Source organism: Gekko japonicus, unplaced genomic scaffold (genome assembly GCF_001447785.1).
Source record: "Gekko japonicus isolate JY-2015 unplaced genomic scaffold, Gekko_japonicus_V1.1 scaffold18, whole genome shotgun sequence".
Classification (NCBI taxonomy): Eukaryota; Metazoa; Chordata; class Lepidosauria; order Squamata; family Gekkonidae; genus Gekko; species Gekko japonicus.
In genome coordinates, this window is record NW_015170275.1 from 130,851 (window position 1) to 148,013 (window position 17,163).

The 17,163-nt window shown below is 43.7% G+C and overlaps 1 protein-coding gene across 2 annotated transcripts in view; it reads left to right on the forward strand.

Annotated features, from left to right (window-relative positions):
• GLRA2 (glycine receptor alpha 2) overlaps positions 1-17,163 on the forward strand; it is a 193,783-nt gene that overhangs the window by 17,275 nt on the left and 159,345 nt on the right. The window contains exon 3 of one of the 2 annotated variants that reach the window (XM_015417598.1): positions 15,507-15,574. In XM_015417598.1, coding sequence (XP_015273084.1) covers positions 15,507-15,574 — 68 coding nt within the window. Of the gene's footprint in view, positions 1-15,506; positions 15,575-15,674; positions 15,743-17,163 lie in introns of both variants that reach the window. The other variant, XM_015417599.1, reaches the window with a different exon arrangement.

Below are 17,163 nucleotides of genomic sequence, written 5' to 3' on the forward strand. Positions count from 1 at the left end.
AAGCAGTGCTTCACATATTAACAAGAAATTACTTCAGATAAGTTACTTGCTTCAGAATGTGTTCATTAAAGTTTGAGGTACGTGAGCACAAAGCCTGCCAGCTTCTTCCTTGTCTTTGTCCATCCCTCTCTGTCAGTGGTTGTTTATCCACTGTGCAGCAGGCTATTTGGGTTTATACATATGAATGCAGAAAATAAAGCAGCCGAGAAAGCATACCTGGTAATGGAGACCAGATTCCCCGACTGACATGCAATTCCTTTTTTTATTAGGGCTTATAAAGGAACCTCTTGTGCCTGAGAATGGAAGGCAGATGGACAGCAAAAAACCCTTTCCACATTAATATAAAACAAGTAGATGAGTTCATAAAATGGCATGAAACCATTGCCTCTGCAAACAGCTCCCACCCATTGAGGCGTCACTGTCAGTTCGCGGAACTAAAGCCTTCCCATTCCTATAAGTGCCCCTTATGAGAAAGGGAAAGGAATCTATTTCTAGGCATTCATATGCCAGTCAAGTCCAATTCCCAAATGGAAGGATCGAATGCTTCCAATTGCTGTGCCACCAAATGGAGTAACTAAGATTGATTTAGCCAATTGAAATATCTGGCAATGATGTGATATTGATGAATAGGAAGGGAAAGGCATGGAAAAAATCTGACAGGGCTCATGTCCTATGCTGGACTTGAAACATGCACAGTGAATTACATGAGTTCATTAACTGGATCAGTAGTGACTTAGGCCAACTAAAGGCATGCCCTTTTCACAGTAGGGCTGTGTATGAGGGGCAGGTGATGGTAATACTGTCTTCAGGTCCAGGTCCCTTCAGAGGGGGGAAAAGCTTGAAATCTAATGTCTTTACCAGCTGTTTTGGGGCCCACATCTGATCCCTGTTCCATCTGCCATGCATGGTCCTGCTACTTCTTTTCAAATGTAGAGTTCCCAACCTCCAGGTGGGGGCTGGAGACCTCCTGGAATTACAACTGAACTCCAGACTACATAAATTGCCTTATCTATCCATCTATCTATCTATCTATCTATCTATCTATCTATCTATCTATCTATCTATCTATCTATCTATCTATCTATCATCTATCTATCATCTATCTATCTATCTATCATCTGTCTGTCTGTCCATCCGTCATCTATCTATCATCCATCCATCCATCCATCTATCATCGATCTAATCAATCTAATCGATCTATCGTCTATCTATCTATCATCTATCCAGGGCTTTTTTTCTGGGGGAACATGCTGGAACGGAGTTCCAGAACCTCTTTGACAAAAATTCTTTTAAAAATGTTTAAAAGTTTGTGAGTTTTCAGTATACACATTGAAAACTTTATTTTCCTCTTGAGAGTTCCAGCACCTCTTTTTTTTAAAGCCATCTATCTGTCCGTCCGTCCGTCCGTCCATCCATCCATCATTTAAAACATTTATTCCACTTGTCCTGGAGAAAATGGCTGCTTTGGAAGGTGGATTGCATGATGTTGTACCCTACCAAAGTTCCCTCCCCTCCCAAAACCGCACTCTCCCCAGGCTCCACCCTCAAATCTACAGGTATTTCTGAATCCAGGGCTGGCAACCCTACTCTTCTCCATTGTTCCTTGGGTACCAGAGAGTTGCTGCTGTTTCCGTTGTCTTTTCAGTGCCACCATGCTAAACATGTGAGATTTAATAGAAACGATAGTAGGTTGGAATATGTGGTGCTAGAAGTAACACAATAAAACCTTACTTTGGTGGTGATGGGAACAGAAAGGGTTTTTAAAAAACAGATGAGAAGATACAGAGCCCAACATACCTGAGCAATATATGATCAGAAACAGCTGACATTTGGTGATGGGTAGTTTTTAAAGAAGGTAGTGTGATACAGCCACCAGTACCTGCAATATTCATACTGATTTCTTTTTGTTCTGCTGCCATTTCTGGCTAAAGGGATTACCTGCTACACTTATAAAGAGGGATAATAGCGGATGGGTGCACACTACAATGTTTGTATCTTATCAGCTGTCTTGAAAATAAAAAACAAACAAACAGAACTACCACCGGTCTCACTAGCTTTACTTATTAGCTTCCAGGAAACCCTGTATTCCTTCCATTTACATCTGTGCTGAAAGGGGGTGTGTGCTTCTTGATGCTGCTGGAAATGTATATGCATTATTTTTGGTAGAATGCAATGAAGTGTTCAAAAGCATTCCCGACTCTTTAGTGAGGACTGTTGGTGACTCTGTTGGCTGGGATCACTATTGTATGACCAGAAGCATTGTGCTATTTTCCCCCTGATCAGTTTCATTCTCCCCCAAAGCTTTCTTTCAGATTTCTGTAATTCTAGTCCTGTTACATTGTCCATTTGATGTCTCATCCTGTTGATTCCATACACTGTGTGATCCGCCTTGAATCTCAGTGAGAAATGCTGGGTATAAATGTAGTAAGTAAAATTAAACCAATCAGTGACACTGTGACCTAGCTAAATCTGAGTGGCTACAGAAGCCCATGACTTCATCCCATTCACAATTGGCTAGGATCACACAGAAAGATACATTATTTCTTCCCCCAGTCTCACCTAAAAGGGTCCTGTATGTTTCGTATAGTTTATTGTTTTACAATTGCTACAATCTCCTTTTTACATAAGCCTAATTTAGGAGCAGGGATCCTGTGCCGTTCATTTATAAGAGGACTTTTGTTTTGTTTTTTGCTTTTCTTTTAGCAGTGAGTTTGACACTTGGCCGTGTGCAGGTATTTTTCTTTCATTAGAACTTCTGAGCTATTCTCTTTTTACCTTCATGGTCCCTTTTAAATTCAACAAGGAGCCATGCTACTATAACAGCACCCGGTACTTCTAAGAGTATGTTGCTGCAATGTGCAGTGTTTTGACCTCCTTGCATGTCAATGGAAAGATGACTGTGATTATAAGGATCAGAGATTAAACATTTCTGTTTGTCCCTCATGTTGTTATGACACTGTCTGATCTACCTGGGATGTCTGCACTGAAAGGCTGGAAATGATTTCTCACATGTGCACTGGCAGACCATATTGTAGACTACTTAACAGTTCTGAAGCTACTGTTCTGATTTCAGATCATGTCCCTGTATTTGGAAGGTCACTCCCTAGAAAAACAGTTCCTTTTGATTTCCTTCCTGTCCTAGAACTGCCCAAACAGGTTGTAAAATACTAATAATTTTTTTTTATCCTTTCATGCACGATAACTCCATGCAGTAGCTCGGCTGAGAGTGACTCGCCCAAGGGCACCCAGTGAGTTCATGAATACACAGGGATTTACTGTAAACAAAGATCTTCTAGCCACTGTTCCATAGTAGTTTGGCATACTGTTATTCCTTTCCTACATGTGTCCATCACAAGAATGATATATGTGTCATCTTTCTCAATAGGCAAATATACTTAGGGTGGCCAACTTTCAGTAAGAGTTTTTAAAGCTCATCTCCCTTAACTCTTGTTTTTTATTTGCATCTTCTATTATTACTGTTATTGCAGAATTTGCTAGCACAATTCTTTTCCCAGTAGATTGTGGGCAACATATTCCAGAATTAAAAAGTTGTATGGGGAAACTCATCACTCCCACAACGGAGAATAATATAGTCTCCTTGTTATGTTAAGCTAATTTAACACTGTTAGCATGTGAGAATGGTGTTGTCTCTGCTTAAGCCCCAATTATGCAATTACAGTGATCAATAAATTCTAATTCAGAAGTGATTAATGATACAAAAAATTGATCTTTAAGGTGCCATGAATGTAATCTTTAAGGTGCAACAGTAAGTGGAGTAATTGTAACACTATGGAGCTATGATACCTTTCAATGAATTAATATATATTATATTAAAGAAATTACAAAGCAAAGGAAATTACTCAGAAAAGAAAATCAAAGGGAGCTAAATTATTTTGCATAAACTCATCTGGTGTTGTTGTGGGGGGGATATTGTACTTTGACTGGGGGACAAAATACTTTGAACTCACCTTACATATACCTCACATTCAAATAAGAGAACATAAGAACATAAGAGAAGCCAATGTTGGATCAGGCCAATGGCCCATCCAGTCCAACACTTTGTCACACAGTAGCCAAAAATACCAGGTGCCATCAGGAGGTCCACTAGTGGGGTCAGGACACTAGAAGCCCTCCCACTGTTGCCCCCCCCCCAAGCACCAAGAATTCAGTCCATCAGTTGCCCCAGACTGAGAGTTCTAATGGCTAATAGCCACTGATGGACCTCTGCTCCATATGTTTATTTAATTCCCTCTTGAAGCTGTCCATGCTTGTAACTGCCACCACCTCCTGTGGCAGTGAATTCCATGTGTTAATCCCTCTTTGGGTGAAGACGTACCGTACTTCCTTTTATCTGTTCTAACTTGACTGCTCAGCAATTTCATTGAGTGCCCATGAGTTCTTGTATTGTGAGAAAGGGAGAAAAGTACTTCTTTCTCTACCTGCTCTATCCCATGCATAATCTTGTAAACCTCGATCGTGTCACCCCTCAGCCATTGTTTCTCCAAGCTAAAGAGTCTTAAGCACTTTAACCTTTCTTCATAGGGAAAGTGTTCCAACCCTTTTATCATTTTAGTTGCCCTTTTCTGCAAATAATTAATGATAGCTGAACTCAGAGTTCATCTATAAACTCTGCTGTATTCAGGGGTCATTTCGTAGAAAAAGAGGTGCAGGAGCTTATTAGCATAACTCATTAGCATAAAATATTTGCATATGCCACACCCCCTGACATCACCGGAAGTGTGTCAGAAGGCAACACCCACCGCTCAGGCTCCACTGGACTGTTTTTGATTGCTAGGTATTGGGGGGGGGGAAACGTGCAGATCTGTCCTCACAGAGGAAGGAGAGCTTGTATCTGAATAAAACTTGGTCTTAAAGGTGCCCCTGGACTGTTTTGGATGGGAGGGGGGAGCTCTGCAACTTACCTGGCTGCTTCTTGCTCTGACTGAGGGCTGCTGGAAGCAGGGGGTGGGGCTTGTTGATGTGCCCACCCCCTGGGCTCTTTACTGCCGGAGCTCCGCTCCTGTGCGCTCCTGCAGGAAATGACCCCTGGCTGTATTTTATTTATTTATTTATAGCCCACCTTGAGTCTCAGTGAGTAAGATGGACAATAATGTTAATAAATGGATAAATACATTTTGTACAGGCAACGTGTGCCTCCTAAATTCTGAAACATGTTAGAATAGCAATGCTGAAAATAAGAGATCATAGGAGCCAGTTTATAATCTTCATCATGCAGGCTGAGAACTGAAAAACAGCCTCTTTACAGAGGTTTGTAAACATCAAGGGAATGTGAAGTACTAGATGTCATGTCTCCTGATCTGGGGAGTTTCCACCTCAGCATTAGCACCTGCAAGAATCACATCGTGATCTGCTTCCAGCCAGGGGCACGAAGATCTGCTGCCACGATTGCAACAGCAGTAGCAGGTGAAACAGGAAAAGGCAAGAATGCCGTCCACCTACCCCATCCTCCTACCATTTGCTCTCCTGCCACATCACCCCCATTTGCTCTTTCCTATCATGCCTGCATGCCTGCCTACAAGCCCCCCCCCATCTGATCTTTAAAGGCTATATGCAACAGTAAAAAACTATCAACATCTCTATAAGGGCAGAAAATGGTCAGGAAATAGAGTGCTTAGATGAAGATGGGTAGCTGTGTTATTCTGTCTGTAGCAGGAGAAAAGAGCAAGAGTCTAGTAACACCTTAAAGACTAACAAAATTTGTGGCAGGGTATGAGCTTTCGTGGGTCACTGTTCTGAAGAAGTGAGGAGTGACTCATGAAAGCTCATCCCCTGCCACATAGTCTTTAAGGTGCTACTGGACTCTTGCTCTTTTCTACTGCAGTGCTTAGGTTTGCCTCCTCTTCATAGTAGCTATGGAGAGCATCCAGATGGATGCTCCACTGGCAGCTACCCTTCTGTTTTCCCTTAATTTCTGAGAAAATTAGGGTTTTTTTCTGACATAAAGAAAAAATGGGAGCCAGACAAGTCGTGGCCAGATTGGACACAATTTAATTTGGATGTTCCACTTTACTCCAGGAGCAACTTCCTGCCAATGTGGGGAAAGCTCCATGTGTAGAAGCAAGGCATGGTATTATATGTTAACTGCAAAAATAGAAAACCATAATGGGTGAGAGTTCTTTGCCACTTCCCCTACATGATAAAACGCAATGAGTTGGATCCACACTAAGTTTTCTACTCACACGAGGCACTTTTGTCTGTGGAACAGCCTCTTTCTGCCTCCCTCCCTTCTGACTGCTGCCCAATGATCCCCCCCAAATTGCTGCTCTTGGGAGACAGGGGACCCTTTGGAGTAGCGTAAGAGGCAAAACGGGGAACGAACTCCTAAAAGAAGAGATATGGGTGGGAATACTGGGCCCTAAGGGTTACTTAAAAGTGGGGTTATACTACCACCCACCAGATCAAAGCCCTGAGCCTGATCTTGAGATGGAGAAAGAAATAAGGGAGGTGACTAAAGCAGATAATGTTCTGATACTGGGAGACTTCAACTAATCTCACATTGACTAAAAGCATCAAGCCAAACAAGAAACACCTTTAAAATATATCTGGAGCAGGAAATCAGCCAGAGAAGCAGTTGGGTTTTTGTACAACCAAGGAATGAAGGGAGATAAGGAGATGGGAGAGAAGCTCAATGCATTTTTTGCTTCTGTGCTCACTATGGAAAGTGTGTGGCATGTACCCATGCCACTATTTTCGGGAAGGGGGTCTGAAGAACTGAGTCAAATTGAGGTGATGAGAGATGAAGTTCTAGATCTACTGGGGAAATTAAAAAATTATAAGCCTCCAGGTCCTGGGGCATACGAGAATTCTCAGGCAACTCAAGTGTGAGATTGTTGATCTACTAACCCTGTATATGTAACTTATCACTAAATTCAGCTGCTGTATCAGAAGACTGGAGAGTAGCAAATGTTAGACTGATCTTTAAAAATGGGTCCAGAGGGGAACCAGGATATTACAAAACATTTAGTCTAACATTTGTCCCAGGAAAAATAATAGAAGTTATAATCAAATGGAACAAAGCCTGCTGAGGGGAAATCAGTATGGCCTCTGGAAAAGGAAGTCCTGCTTTACTGAACTTTTGGAGTTCTTTGAGAAAGTAAAGAAGCACATAGACAGGTGACATTATGTACTTGGACTTTCAAAGGCTTTGACAAGGTACCTCTCCAAAGACTCCTGAGTAAACTTAGCAGTCATGGGATAAGAGGACGGGTTCTCTTATGGATTAAAAACTGGTTAAATGACAGGAGGCAAAGAGCAGGAAAAATAGGCAGTTCTCACAATGGAGGAAAGCTATCAGTGAAGTCCCACAAGGATTGGTATTGAGGCTGGTACTATTTAATTTGCTCATAAATTATCTGGAACTAGGGGCCAAGTTTGCAGATGACACAAAATTATTCAGGACAGTGAAAACCAAAGATGACTGTGAAGAGCTCCAGGACAATCTCCACAAATTGGGTGAGTGGGCAACAATGTGGCAGATGAAGTTCAGTGTTGGTAAGTGTAAGGTGATGCACATTGGGACAAACCCTCCCCCCATATAGGCTTATAGACTAATGGGGTCTGAACTTGCAGTGACTGAGAAGGGAAAAGATCTTGGGATCACAGTGGATAGCTCAGTGTCAACCCAGTGTGCTGCAGTGGAAAAAAGGCAAACTCTATGCTGGGGATTATTAGGGAAGGGGCTGAAAATAAAACAGCCAATCTTTGCCCCTGTATAGATCTATGGTGTGGCCTCATTTGGAATACTGTTTGCAGTACATGTTACCATATTTCAAAAAGCACATTGCAGGGCTGGAAAAAGTACAGAAGAGGGCAACAAAGGCCCCAGTCACACGAGCAGGAAAATCCGCACTGGAAGGCATTTTAGAGGCGGAGCTAAAAGAAGCGTGGGAGCGCACTCTTACGGTCCCCCACAGCTCTGTCCTCAGGCTGTCGGCAGCCGATCACACCAGGGAGGCAACAGCATAGTCCCAGCAAGGCAACACGGCAGTACTGCGTCACTGCGCATGCGTGGGTCGCGGACGGCTGCTGGATGCCACAGGCTACTGGCGCGTCTCCGATCAGATGCCCGCCCATGCTGTGCATTTACCAGAAGCTACTACCTTTTCCCCAGTGCCTTTTAAATCCACTTCTTCGGGCCGACGGTACGGGTTGGAGACAGGTGCGCTACGCTTCCCAGATGTTGTGGTATGATCATGCCCGTTTGATGCACCCTCAATCCATCCCTTTCGCAGGGCAAATCCTCCATGTGACCAGGACCAAAGATGATTAGGGGGCTGGAGCAGCTTCCCTATGAGAAAAGGCTGAAGAGTCTGGGACTTTTCAGTTATTAAAAGATATGACTGGCGGGTGGGGCATGACAGAGGTTTATAAAATTATCCATGGGGCAGAGAGAGTTGACTGAGAGTACTAGTTCTCCTTCTCCCAGAATACTAGAACTAAAGGGCATCCAGTGAAGCTGATGGACAGTACATTCAGGGTGGATAAAAAATTACTTTGTTACATAGCGAGTGATTAAAATGTGGAATTTGCTGCAAGAGGATGTAGTGATGCTCAGGCGTAGACAGCTTTAAAAGGGGAACAGATAGACTCAGAGAGGGTCAGTCTATCTGTGGCTACTAGCCATGATGACTAAAAGGAACCCTCATATTCAGCAGCAATAAATCGCTGAACAGCAGTGCCAGGTGACTACATCAGGGCAAGGCCTTAGCCTCTATGCCCTGTTGTTGGCCCTCCAGAGGAACTGTTTGGCCACTGTGTGAGACAGGATGCTGGATTAAATGGACCACTGGTCTGATCAAGCAGGGCTTTTCTTATGTTGTTATGCAGCAGAAAGAGGGAATTGGTGGAAATTACCCTACAATTTCTGTTAGTGGAAAATTTAGTCTCGATCCAACCCAATGTTTCACCTCATCCATGGATATGTTAGTGATTCACAGTAGGACATCAGAAGGTAGGATCTTTTCTATTTGGAGCAATCCATTGGGAAATACCTTATTGTGTTGCAATGCTTCTGTTAGTATAATCTTTTCTATAAAATGGAAGCAGTTCCATCGTAACAACCACCAATAATGCCTCCTCAAGTAAATGCGATATGCATGAGTCGTGCTCTGCTTTTGCACAGCTTCCATTAACTTTAATCAGGGGCATGTGGGAGAAATTTTTGGTAAATGGAGCCCACAACGAGAATGTAGATCAGCCGCTACTGCTGTTATCATGAGTCATTAGATATATAGTATGCTATTTATACACTGAATTCAATACAGGAAGATATTGGTTTGAACTTGATACAGCAGAATAATAATTTGGGGGGTTATTAAAGCACTCAAGGAAATTGGATAACCACAAAACAGTGTCATATAATGACTACATTTTTTAGGTCCTACAAGTTTGAGTCATTGTTTGTATTTAGTGAGTGCTCCAAATTGCTATCAGTAACTAGTAATATGTACTGAAGGAATTTAAGGCAAAACCAAACCAAGGTGAAGCACCTTAAAGTCCCTTGTTCGCAATATGGATAATGCTTCCAAAAATGATCCTTAATAAGGAAGACTTTTTACTTTTTACGAGGCACAATATTCTGTGAAGCAGAATGATATCCTAACACTGCCACACAGAATTATACTATAGCAAGATAAAAATAAGCCTTCCGTTAAAAAGATATTTTTGATCTGTAGTGATTTGGAGGGTTTGTTCGTCACAGACATTATTCCTTTTCATTAGCTTATTCTAATCATGTCATCCTTTTCTCACAGCCACCTTTTCTACATAATGTGGTTTGGTTATTGGCCGGCTATATTCACACTCCATAAATGCAAACTGTCATCGCTGTTGCTATGTTGCCACTTAGGGAGTTTTAACTTCCTCTGAAGCCCAAATCTGGGTTCTGCCTTTAATACAATGTCCTATGCCTTTGTTCTTAACATTGTCACTTTTATTCTTGTCCAGGATCTAGTGTGGAAAAGGATGAGATTCCATATCTGCCTTCTCTAAATTCTACAGACTATTATCTAATAGCTTCCTTGTGGCTAGAATGCAGTCCAACAATCCCACCCCCAAAAGCATGCACTTTGGAGACTGAATGAGGTAGAAATAGGCTGCAGTCACACTAGGGCTGCCAAATCGGACTGGGGGGCAGGGAAACCCCCCCTTTGGAGGCCCGATTTCCGCCGTGGCGGAATCGGGCCCCGGGGGAAACCCCACCCCCGCATGCACGTCACAGGGAAGTGACGTCATGATGCCGGGCACGCTGGGGGCGGGGCCACAGCCATTTGAGGGGAAAACATAGAGTTTTCCCCTCAAATGGCTGTGGCCCCACCCCAGCGTGCCCAACGTCATGACGTCACTTCCCTGTGACATGCATGCGGCGCGTGCGCGCACACGCCGGGAGCCAGGCTGGAGTCCCCTGCCACAAGGGTAAGTGCCATTTGGCAACCCTAGGTCACACACACTAAATAATCCACTTCCAATCCACTTTCAGTGCACTTTCCAACTGGATTTTACTGTGTGAATTAGCAAAATCCAGTTGGAAAGTGCATTGAAAGTGGGTTGAAAGTGGATTATTTAGTGTGTGTGACCTAGATTTTAACTCAAGCCATTTTGAAAGGTCCACATTTAATGTCTCAGTTTTTGCTCAGTCTTTTAAGATGTCTTTGATTTAAGTGTCAGGTCAGCAGACTTTGGGGGATCAGATTGGAATAGGTGAGTCTCTTTCTTACTTGATGTGTGATTTTTTGATAGGAATAATTTGCTTGCTGACCTCAGATATTATTTTCCTAATGTGATATCATTGCCTTGGTTGTCAAAAGAAGGACAGAGCATGAAATCTCAGATTCAGTAATCTGTTCAATATTATCAGCCCCTCACTGAATTACAGTTCCCAAGTTTCTTTGGATGAAGCCTTGACCATTAAACTGGTGTAAAACCAGCTTGCAACATAACAGTTTATCTGCCTGAGAAACCATCTGTGAAACACTGAAGATCCCCCCAAAGGTAGAGAACTTATTTTGATTTGCCCTCAATTTTAAAGCATCTTTAAGCATCACAACATGTCTAGCGATAGGGCTCATCTAGCAAGGGACTTGGTTGTGCATAGTGTTCCCCCAATTTGCAACTGCAGTTACGCTGGCATGATGTCATGCCAACACTGAGGTGATGTGATGCCAGCATATCTCCAAGGGAGCCCTTCCTTTCTGCATGGTATATACTTACTTTATTCATCCTGTGTGGGAGTCTGCTAGCAACTGTTGAGTGAGGAAGAAGTGTTGAGTCAGTGTACAGTAGGTTCATATTCTGTGTGTGGGGCAGCCATGTGGAGCAGGCACAGTCCCCCTGCTTGTGTCCTATGTGTGCCTGACTTGAGGTCAGTGCTGCATGCCCTGTCATCCGAGCTATGGGTGTGTCTTGGTGCTTATAGATTGTGATCGGGCATGGACTAAGTTAGTATCTTAAGTGGTGCCATAGCAAAGTAGGGATGGTGGGAGACTTTCAAAAGTTTTTCATTTCCATTGAATTCAGTGATAATGTTTATACTTATGCTATCATTTTCATGGGAATTATCTTACACTGGTGCCAGGGATGGGAAATGGGCTGAGTGATCTTAGAATAAGCTCTGGAATTCACCCAGCTGGCACCCTCCATTTCTCGCCCTTATGTTGGCCTAGCCATGCTAGTGTCAAATTTACACCGATGGAGCAGCAGTGACTAAGGCTGCCAACTTCAGGTTGGCAAATTCCTGGAGATTTTGGTGCTGGTGCTCAAGGAGGGTGGAGTTTGGGGATGGGATGGACCTCAGTAGGATTTAATGCCACATGGTCCACACTACAAAACTGCCAGTTTCTCCAGTGGAACTGATCTCTGTCACCTGGGGATCAGTTGTAATTTTGGGATATCTCCAGTCTTCACCTGGAGGTTGGCAAGACTTTCAGCAATATGCTATGCAGGTGGAAGTCTCCCACTGAAGCATTTGTTAAGTCCCTTCAGGCACTGTTCACTTTGACTGATATCTGTCTTCTTGTTGTGGCATGGTACAGTATGAATGAAATGGGTTTCTGTTAAGAATGTTTGAGACAGATGATTGTGCCTAAGGGAAAACTCACAGCTCTGTGAATCTATCAATCTGATCCTAAATATTTATGTTGGCCAACATTATGCCCTACAATGATGGCAACAGGAATATCAAGGCCAACATAAAGACCGCAATCCTAAGGACACATTCCTGGGAGTAAGCCCACTGAATAACATGAGGCTTACTTCTGAATAGACCTGCTTAGGATTGATCCCAATTTGCTCTTCTGACCTGTAATGTTCTCTCACCATAATGTATATTTTTTCCTGGAAGTTTTTGTCAGGTTAAAGGGGTTTCCTTGACATTATTAGTGAACTGTGCAGAATTTGCAGCTGCAGTAAATATCTTCAGTACAAACTGGCATTGTTTCACTAGTGTGAATAATTGCACAGCCATGTGGGGACTCACAGATCCACTGACCTGGAAAACAAGATCTGTTTCAATCACATAGGACTGTTGCCCTTGCAACCAGCTACAATGCTCTCAGCCACTGTTAACAGGAAGCAGGCTGGGCTGGTTCCCTGGAACAACCAAGGACTGCCCACAAGGTCTCCCCCCAGTCTCCTGCTGCCTCTTACAGGCCATGGAGAGAGAGAAGTATATGAATACTGTTATGGGAAGGAGAAGGAACATGGTGCACAAACTCTTCATGACTGAAGCCCCAGGAGGGTCTGCCAGATAGGTCTGCCAGAGGGGAGCTTCCCCACCACAGCAATACATTTGTTACCAATGAATATGGTGTTCAGTAAACATCCAATATTGCAATTGGAATGGTAGGGAGGGAGGGTTTGCTTTGTACAATAGACATGTGTGACATTGGGAATCATCTGTGAAAGTGAGATAATGTATGTGATATGCTTTGCACATTCTAAAGCACTATAGAAATGCTCACCATACCTCCCAGATATTTTAGTCAACACACAGGGCTTCTCTCTGTGTCTCTTTGTCAGCAAGCTGCCAATATGTATTTTCCATGCATATGAGATGTGACTACCCCCCCCCTCTGCCTTTCCCTAGCTGGCTTGGACTCTTGTGCGCATGTCCGCCCTCACCCTCAAGCGCTCATCATTAACTACATTCCTTTCCATGTACGCTAGCGTTGCTTTGAAGGAACCTTATCAGCCAAGGCTACAGGTGGTTCGCGTTTGGAGGCTTTTGCTTAGTCTATAATGAACAGTAGTGTGAGAACAGAAGAATTGTTTAATTAGCTACAGCCGTTGCTTTCTCAAGGTTTGAGCGCGAGATGAGCCCTCAAGGCGGGCGCAGGAACCATATCTATTGGCCCATGTTATTTTGAACTTGCTTTATTATACCAGTCTCAAGCCCTTTGTGTTATTCTGAACAGAACATCTGTTCTAAGTACTTCATGGCTTCAATAAAATAAAACCTTCCTGCAAGTGTATTTCATTGTTTGCTGTGGGTCTGACAATTATTCCTCATTTAGTTCTAAAACAATACTTTTGCACAGAACACCCACCAACTCCCTCCAGCTACGCTCTCCCAAACCCTGATGGACACTTAAACAAAGCTACTTTCTGACCGTCATGGCCCAATGAAGAGACATTTACAATCTCCTTTTCATGGCTTCATTTTGTACAGTCGTGTTAATTCAATAGGTCAATTCAATAGGTCAGCAAATGAGCTTTGAGGATCAGTTCTAAGGTATCATGCCTTGCTGTGGGATAGGAAATAGTTTTATTTTACTAGAATTCTACTTTTTGCACAAAAGGGTCATAGTAGAATGATACAATCTCGAAATATAATAATCAGGGGTCATTTCGTAGAAAAAGAGCTAGGGGGACTCATTAGCATAACTCATTAGCATATGCCACACCCCCTGACATCACCGGAAGTGTGACCTCCCCACAGCCGGCGGCGACCTCCAGCGGGCACCAGCAGGGAGCTCCAGGCCCCGCTCTCCCGCACCTCACCCGGGGGGATGGCGTCCCCCCGCGTCCCCCCCCAAATGACCCCTGATAATAATGTTGAGACAACCATATGACCAGGAGCAAGTGGTGAGTACATAGGTCAGTCAGTAGCAAACAATTCACTGGGAAGTCAGTGAACTGATGGTAATCTGTGCAGGGCTACTGGAAAATGTATGACTAGCACCACTCTAGAATAGAGGTAGTTTCTCCAGCAAATAGCAGAGATCTCCAGCACTTCAAGATTTTAGGACCTTCCTTCCCTCTTCCACCCATGTGCATCCATTCCCTGCCTGCCTATGACCCCACCACCCCCATCTACACTCACAGCCATCCATACACCCTGTCTTCAACAGCACTGGGTGGTGTGTGTGGCTACGAGTGCCACTGGTGTGACCATTAGGAGCACCACTTGCATCACCTGCACATTCTTCCAAGGTGGTTCTGGGTGGCCAGCGCAGCCAGGACCACAGGTGGGGGAGCACTTGCAAGCAAGGAAACTGGGTAAGGGGGCACAAGTAGGTGGTAGAGGAGGTGTTCAGACATGGCCGTAGCCAGTGGGGGTGCAGCAAACAACGCCCTTATCACATCAGGGGCTCCCCCATCACAATAACCCCCAGCATGGGCTAGGGCTGATACTGACGTGGTAGCTGGAAAAGATGAGGAGGTTGCCTGGCTCATGGCTGCTGCTGAGGCTCCAGGGCAGCTGTGCTGGGCAAGGTGAGCATGGGCAGGCGCCTGCAGGTGTTCTAAAGGGGGAGGGACAGAGGGGAGCCAGAGTGACGGAGGAGGTCATGTGCTCTTGCTGGCTCTTCCTGAAGCTTTCTTTTAAAGCTTTCCAAGCAGGAAATGAGGGAGAGGGGTTTTGAGAAGCCATTTGCAGAAGCAGGAAGACCCCCACGAGGCTGTCCCTCTCCCTCCACAGCTGAATTAATTAATTAATTAATTAATTAAATTAGTGCCCTCCACCTGGTGCCCCAGCACCCCCTGTGGGTAGATGGGAGACAGTGGCAGTGGGCCCTACAAGAAGCTCTGCATTCTGGCAGATGACCTACCTCAGGGTACGCTGATGCTGGCTCTGAATATGTTTTTCAATATTATGAAGTATTCTGTACTAATAACAATTGGAATTGTGGGGTGGGAGTGTTTGCTTTATTCAATGGACATGTGTGATGTTAGAAATCATCTGTAAGTAAGATTATGTATGTGCAACCATGTTAGAATTTGTGCTATATGAGTTCAACTGATGAGTTCTGGGTCTAGTGATGGTCAGCACATACTCATAAACAGAAGTACATGAGATAACTAAGACATGGAAAATAAATTTGTCGGTATTATTTGATCAATGTGAGTATTGTTGATTGTTGAATCTCACCTTTTGCTATTTTCAGCAAGAATCTTTTCCAGTTTTTATTTTACAAAAAAATTACAGTAGATGTTGGCGGAGCAGAACTTTGCTATGACCTATATTGCAACATTCTTATTGCATTCCACAGGTCCTCCAGTAAACGTTACTTGCAATATTTTTATCAACAGTTTTGGATCAGTCACAGAAACCACAATGGTAAGTGTGGCGCTGCCACTGGCACTGAAACAACAATCCTTAACATATGTCACAAACCCAACCTGTCAATTTTTTTTTCTATTTATTGTTCAACTTGCAGGTCCTCCTGTAAATGTTACCTGCAACATATTTATCAACAGCTTTGGTTCAATAGCAGAAACTACAATGGTGAGTGGGAATGACCATTGAAGCCATCTTGTGAAGGGGTGTGATGTAATGGACGTATTCTTGATGCCAGTGCCTCAGTTGCTAGGGAGACTTGAATTGTACACTATTAACTTCAAGACAACCATAGAGTATAATTTATTATTCACACGTGTTACAATTTGGTTTAATAAGATGCATGCATATAACGCTAACCATGACTTAAAACCAATGAGGTCTGTCTTCTTCGGCTAATGCACCCCATCAAACCCACAATGTAAGACAATGTCCTTCTAGTGTGCAGTATAGTACTTGTGCCTGTTCTTCTGCTATGGTATATCAAGATAGGAAATAAATAGTAGTGCATCACAGGAGAAGCAAGTGTGGGTGCGGGTCTGATCTATGCCGTAGCCAGGCCTCTTCCTGTTCCCCCCGTATGGCACCGGCATCCACAATCAAGATTGGTCACCAGTCCTTTACAGCTCTGGAAGGGAAGGCAGGAGCCCTTCCTCTCTGCAGTGATGTTCTGAGCCCAAATCGGGTCTCCTTTATTTTTAAAAAAGTCAGTCCCTCCCAGCTGTGGGAAATGTGAGTTAGGTTGGGGGAACCTAGATGCAACTCTTTAACAAGCAGCATAGCTAGTATGGTCTTTAGTGAACCTCGAGGCAACAATGACCAGTATAAGCAATGATCAGTGTCAGCAGCAGTTGCTCCTCCTGCACTGCCATGAGTTGCCACTCAGCCATCTCTATAGGCACTCATTTTCTTTTTGTAGAGTTCGAGCAAATGGTGTCCTGACAATACCAGATGTGCAGTTTAGTTGATTTAAATGTTGTTTTAAATTATGCTTAGTTACCAGTTTGTATGCAAGATTGACAGCACTGTTAAAAGAGCAAGTTTGTTTTTTGTATAAGTGCTAAAACAGAGAGGCCCCAGATGTAAAGGATAAAGAAATAGAACAGTGTCAAGGAAGCATAGATCAAAGGGGCTTTTATCCTTTTGCTGCTATTTCAATCCAGTGCCATGGAATTAGCAGTGATTGCTTGCACATTCTCCTGTGGCCATTGAAATGCATTAAAAAACCTATAACCATGTTGGCAACGAGAGGGCTTTTCTCTGAAATGCTATTCAAACACGATTCACAAAAACATTTTTAGGTGGTTGAGAGGCTGTAGTATTGAGACCTGCACTGTTGTAGCCTGGCTTTGAGGCACTAAGCAAAACCTTGCAGGCCCTGAGCTTTAGTTACAGTTACTCAATAGCATGTAGCAAGTAGCAAGACCAGATAATAGGACCAGAGCAGATTAATGTTGCCAGTCCCCAGTTGGGAGCGGGAGATCTCCCAGTTTGTAGCCCCTCCCCCCTAGTTCAGGGCTATCAGGAACCGGGGGAAATTACCCCCCCCCCCAACAGGCAAGAAACTGAAAATAAATGCAACATGCCTA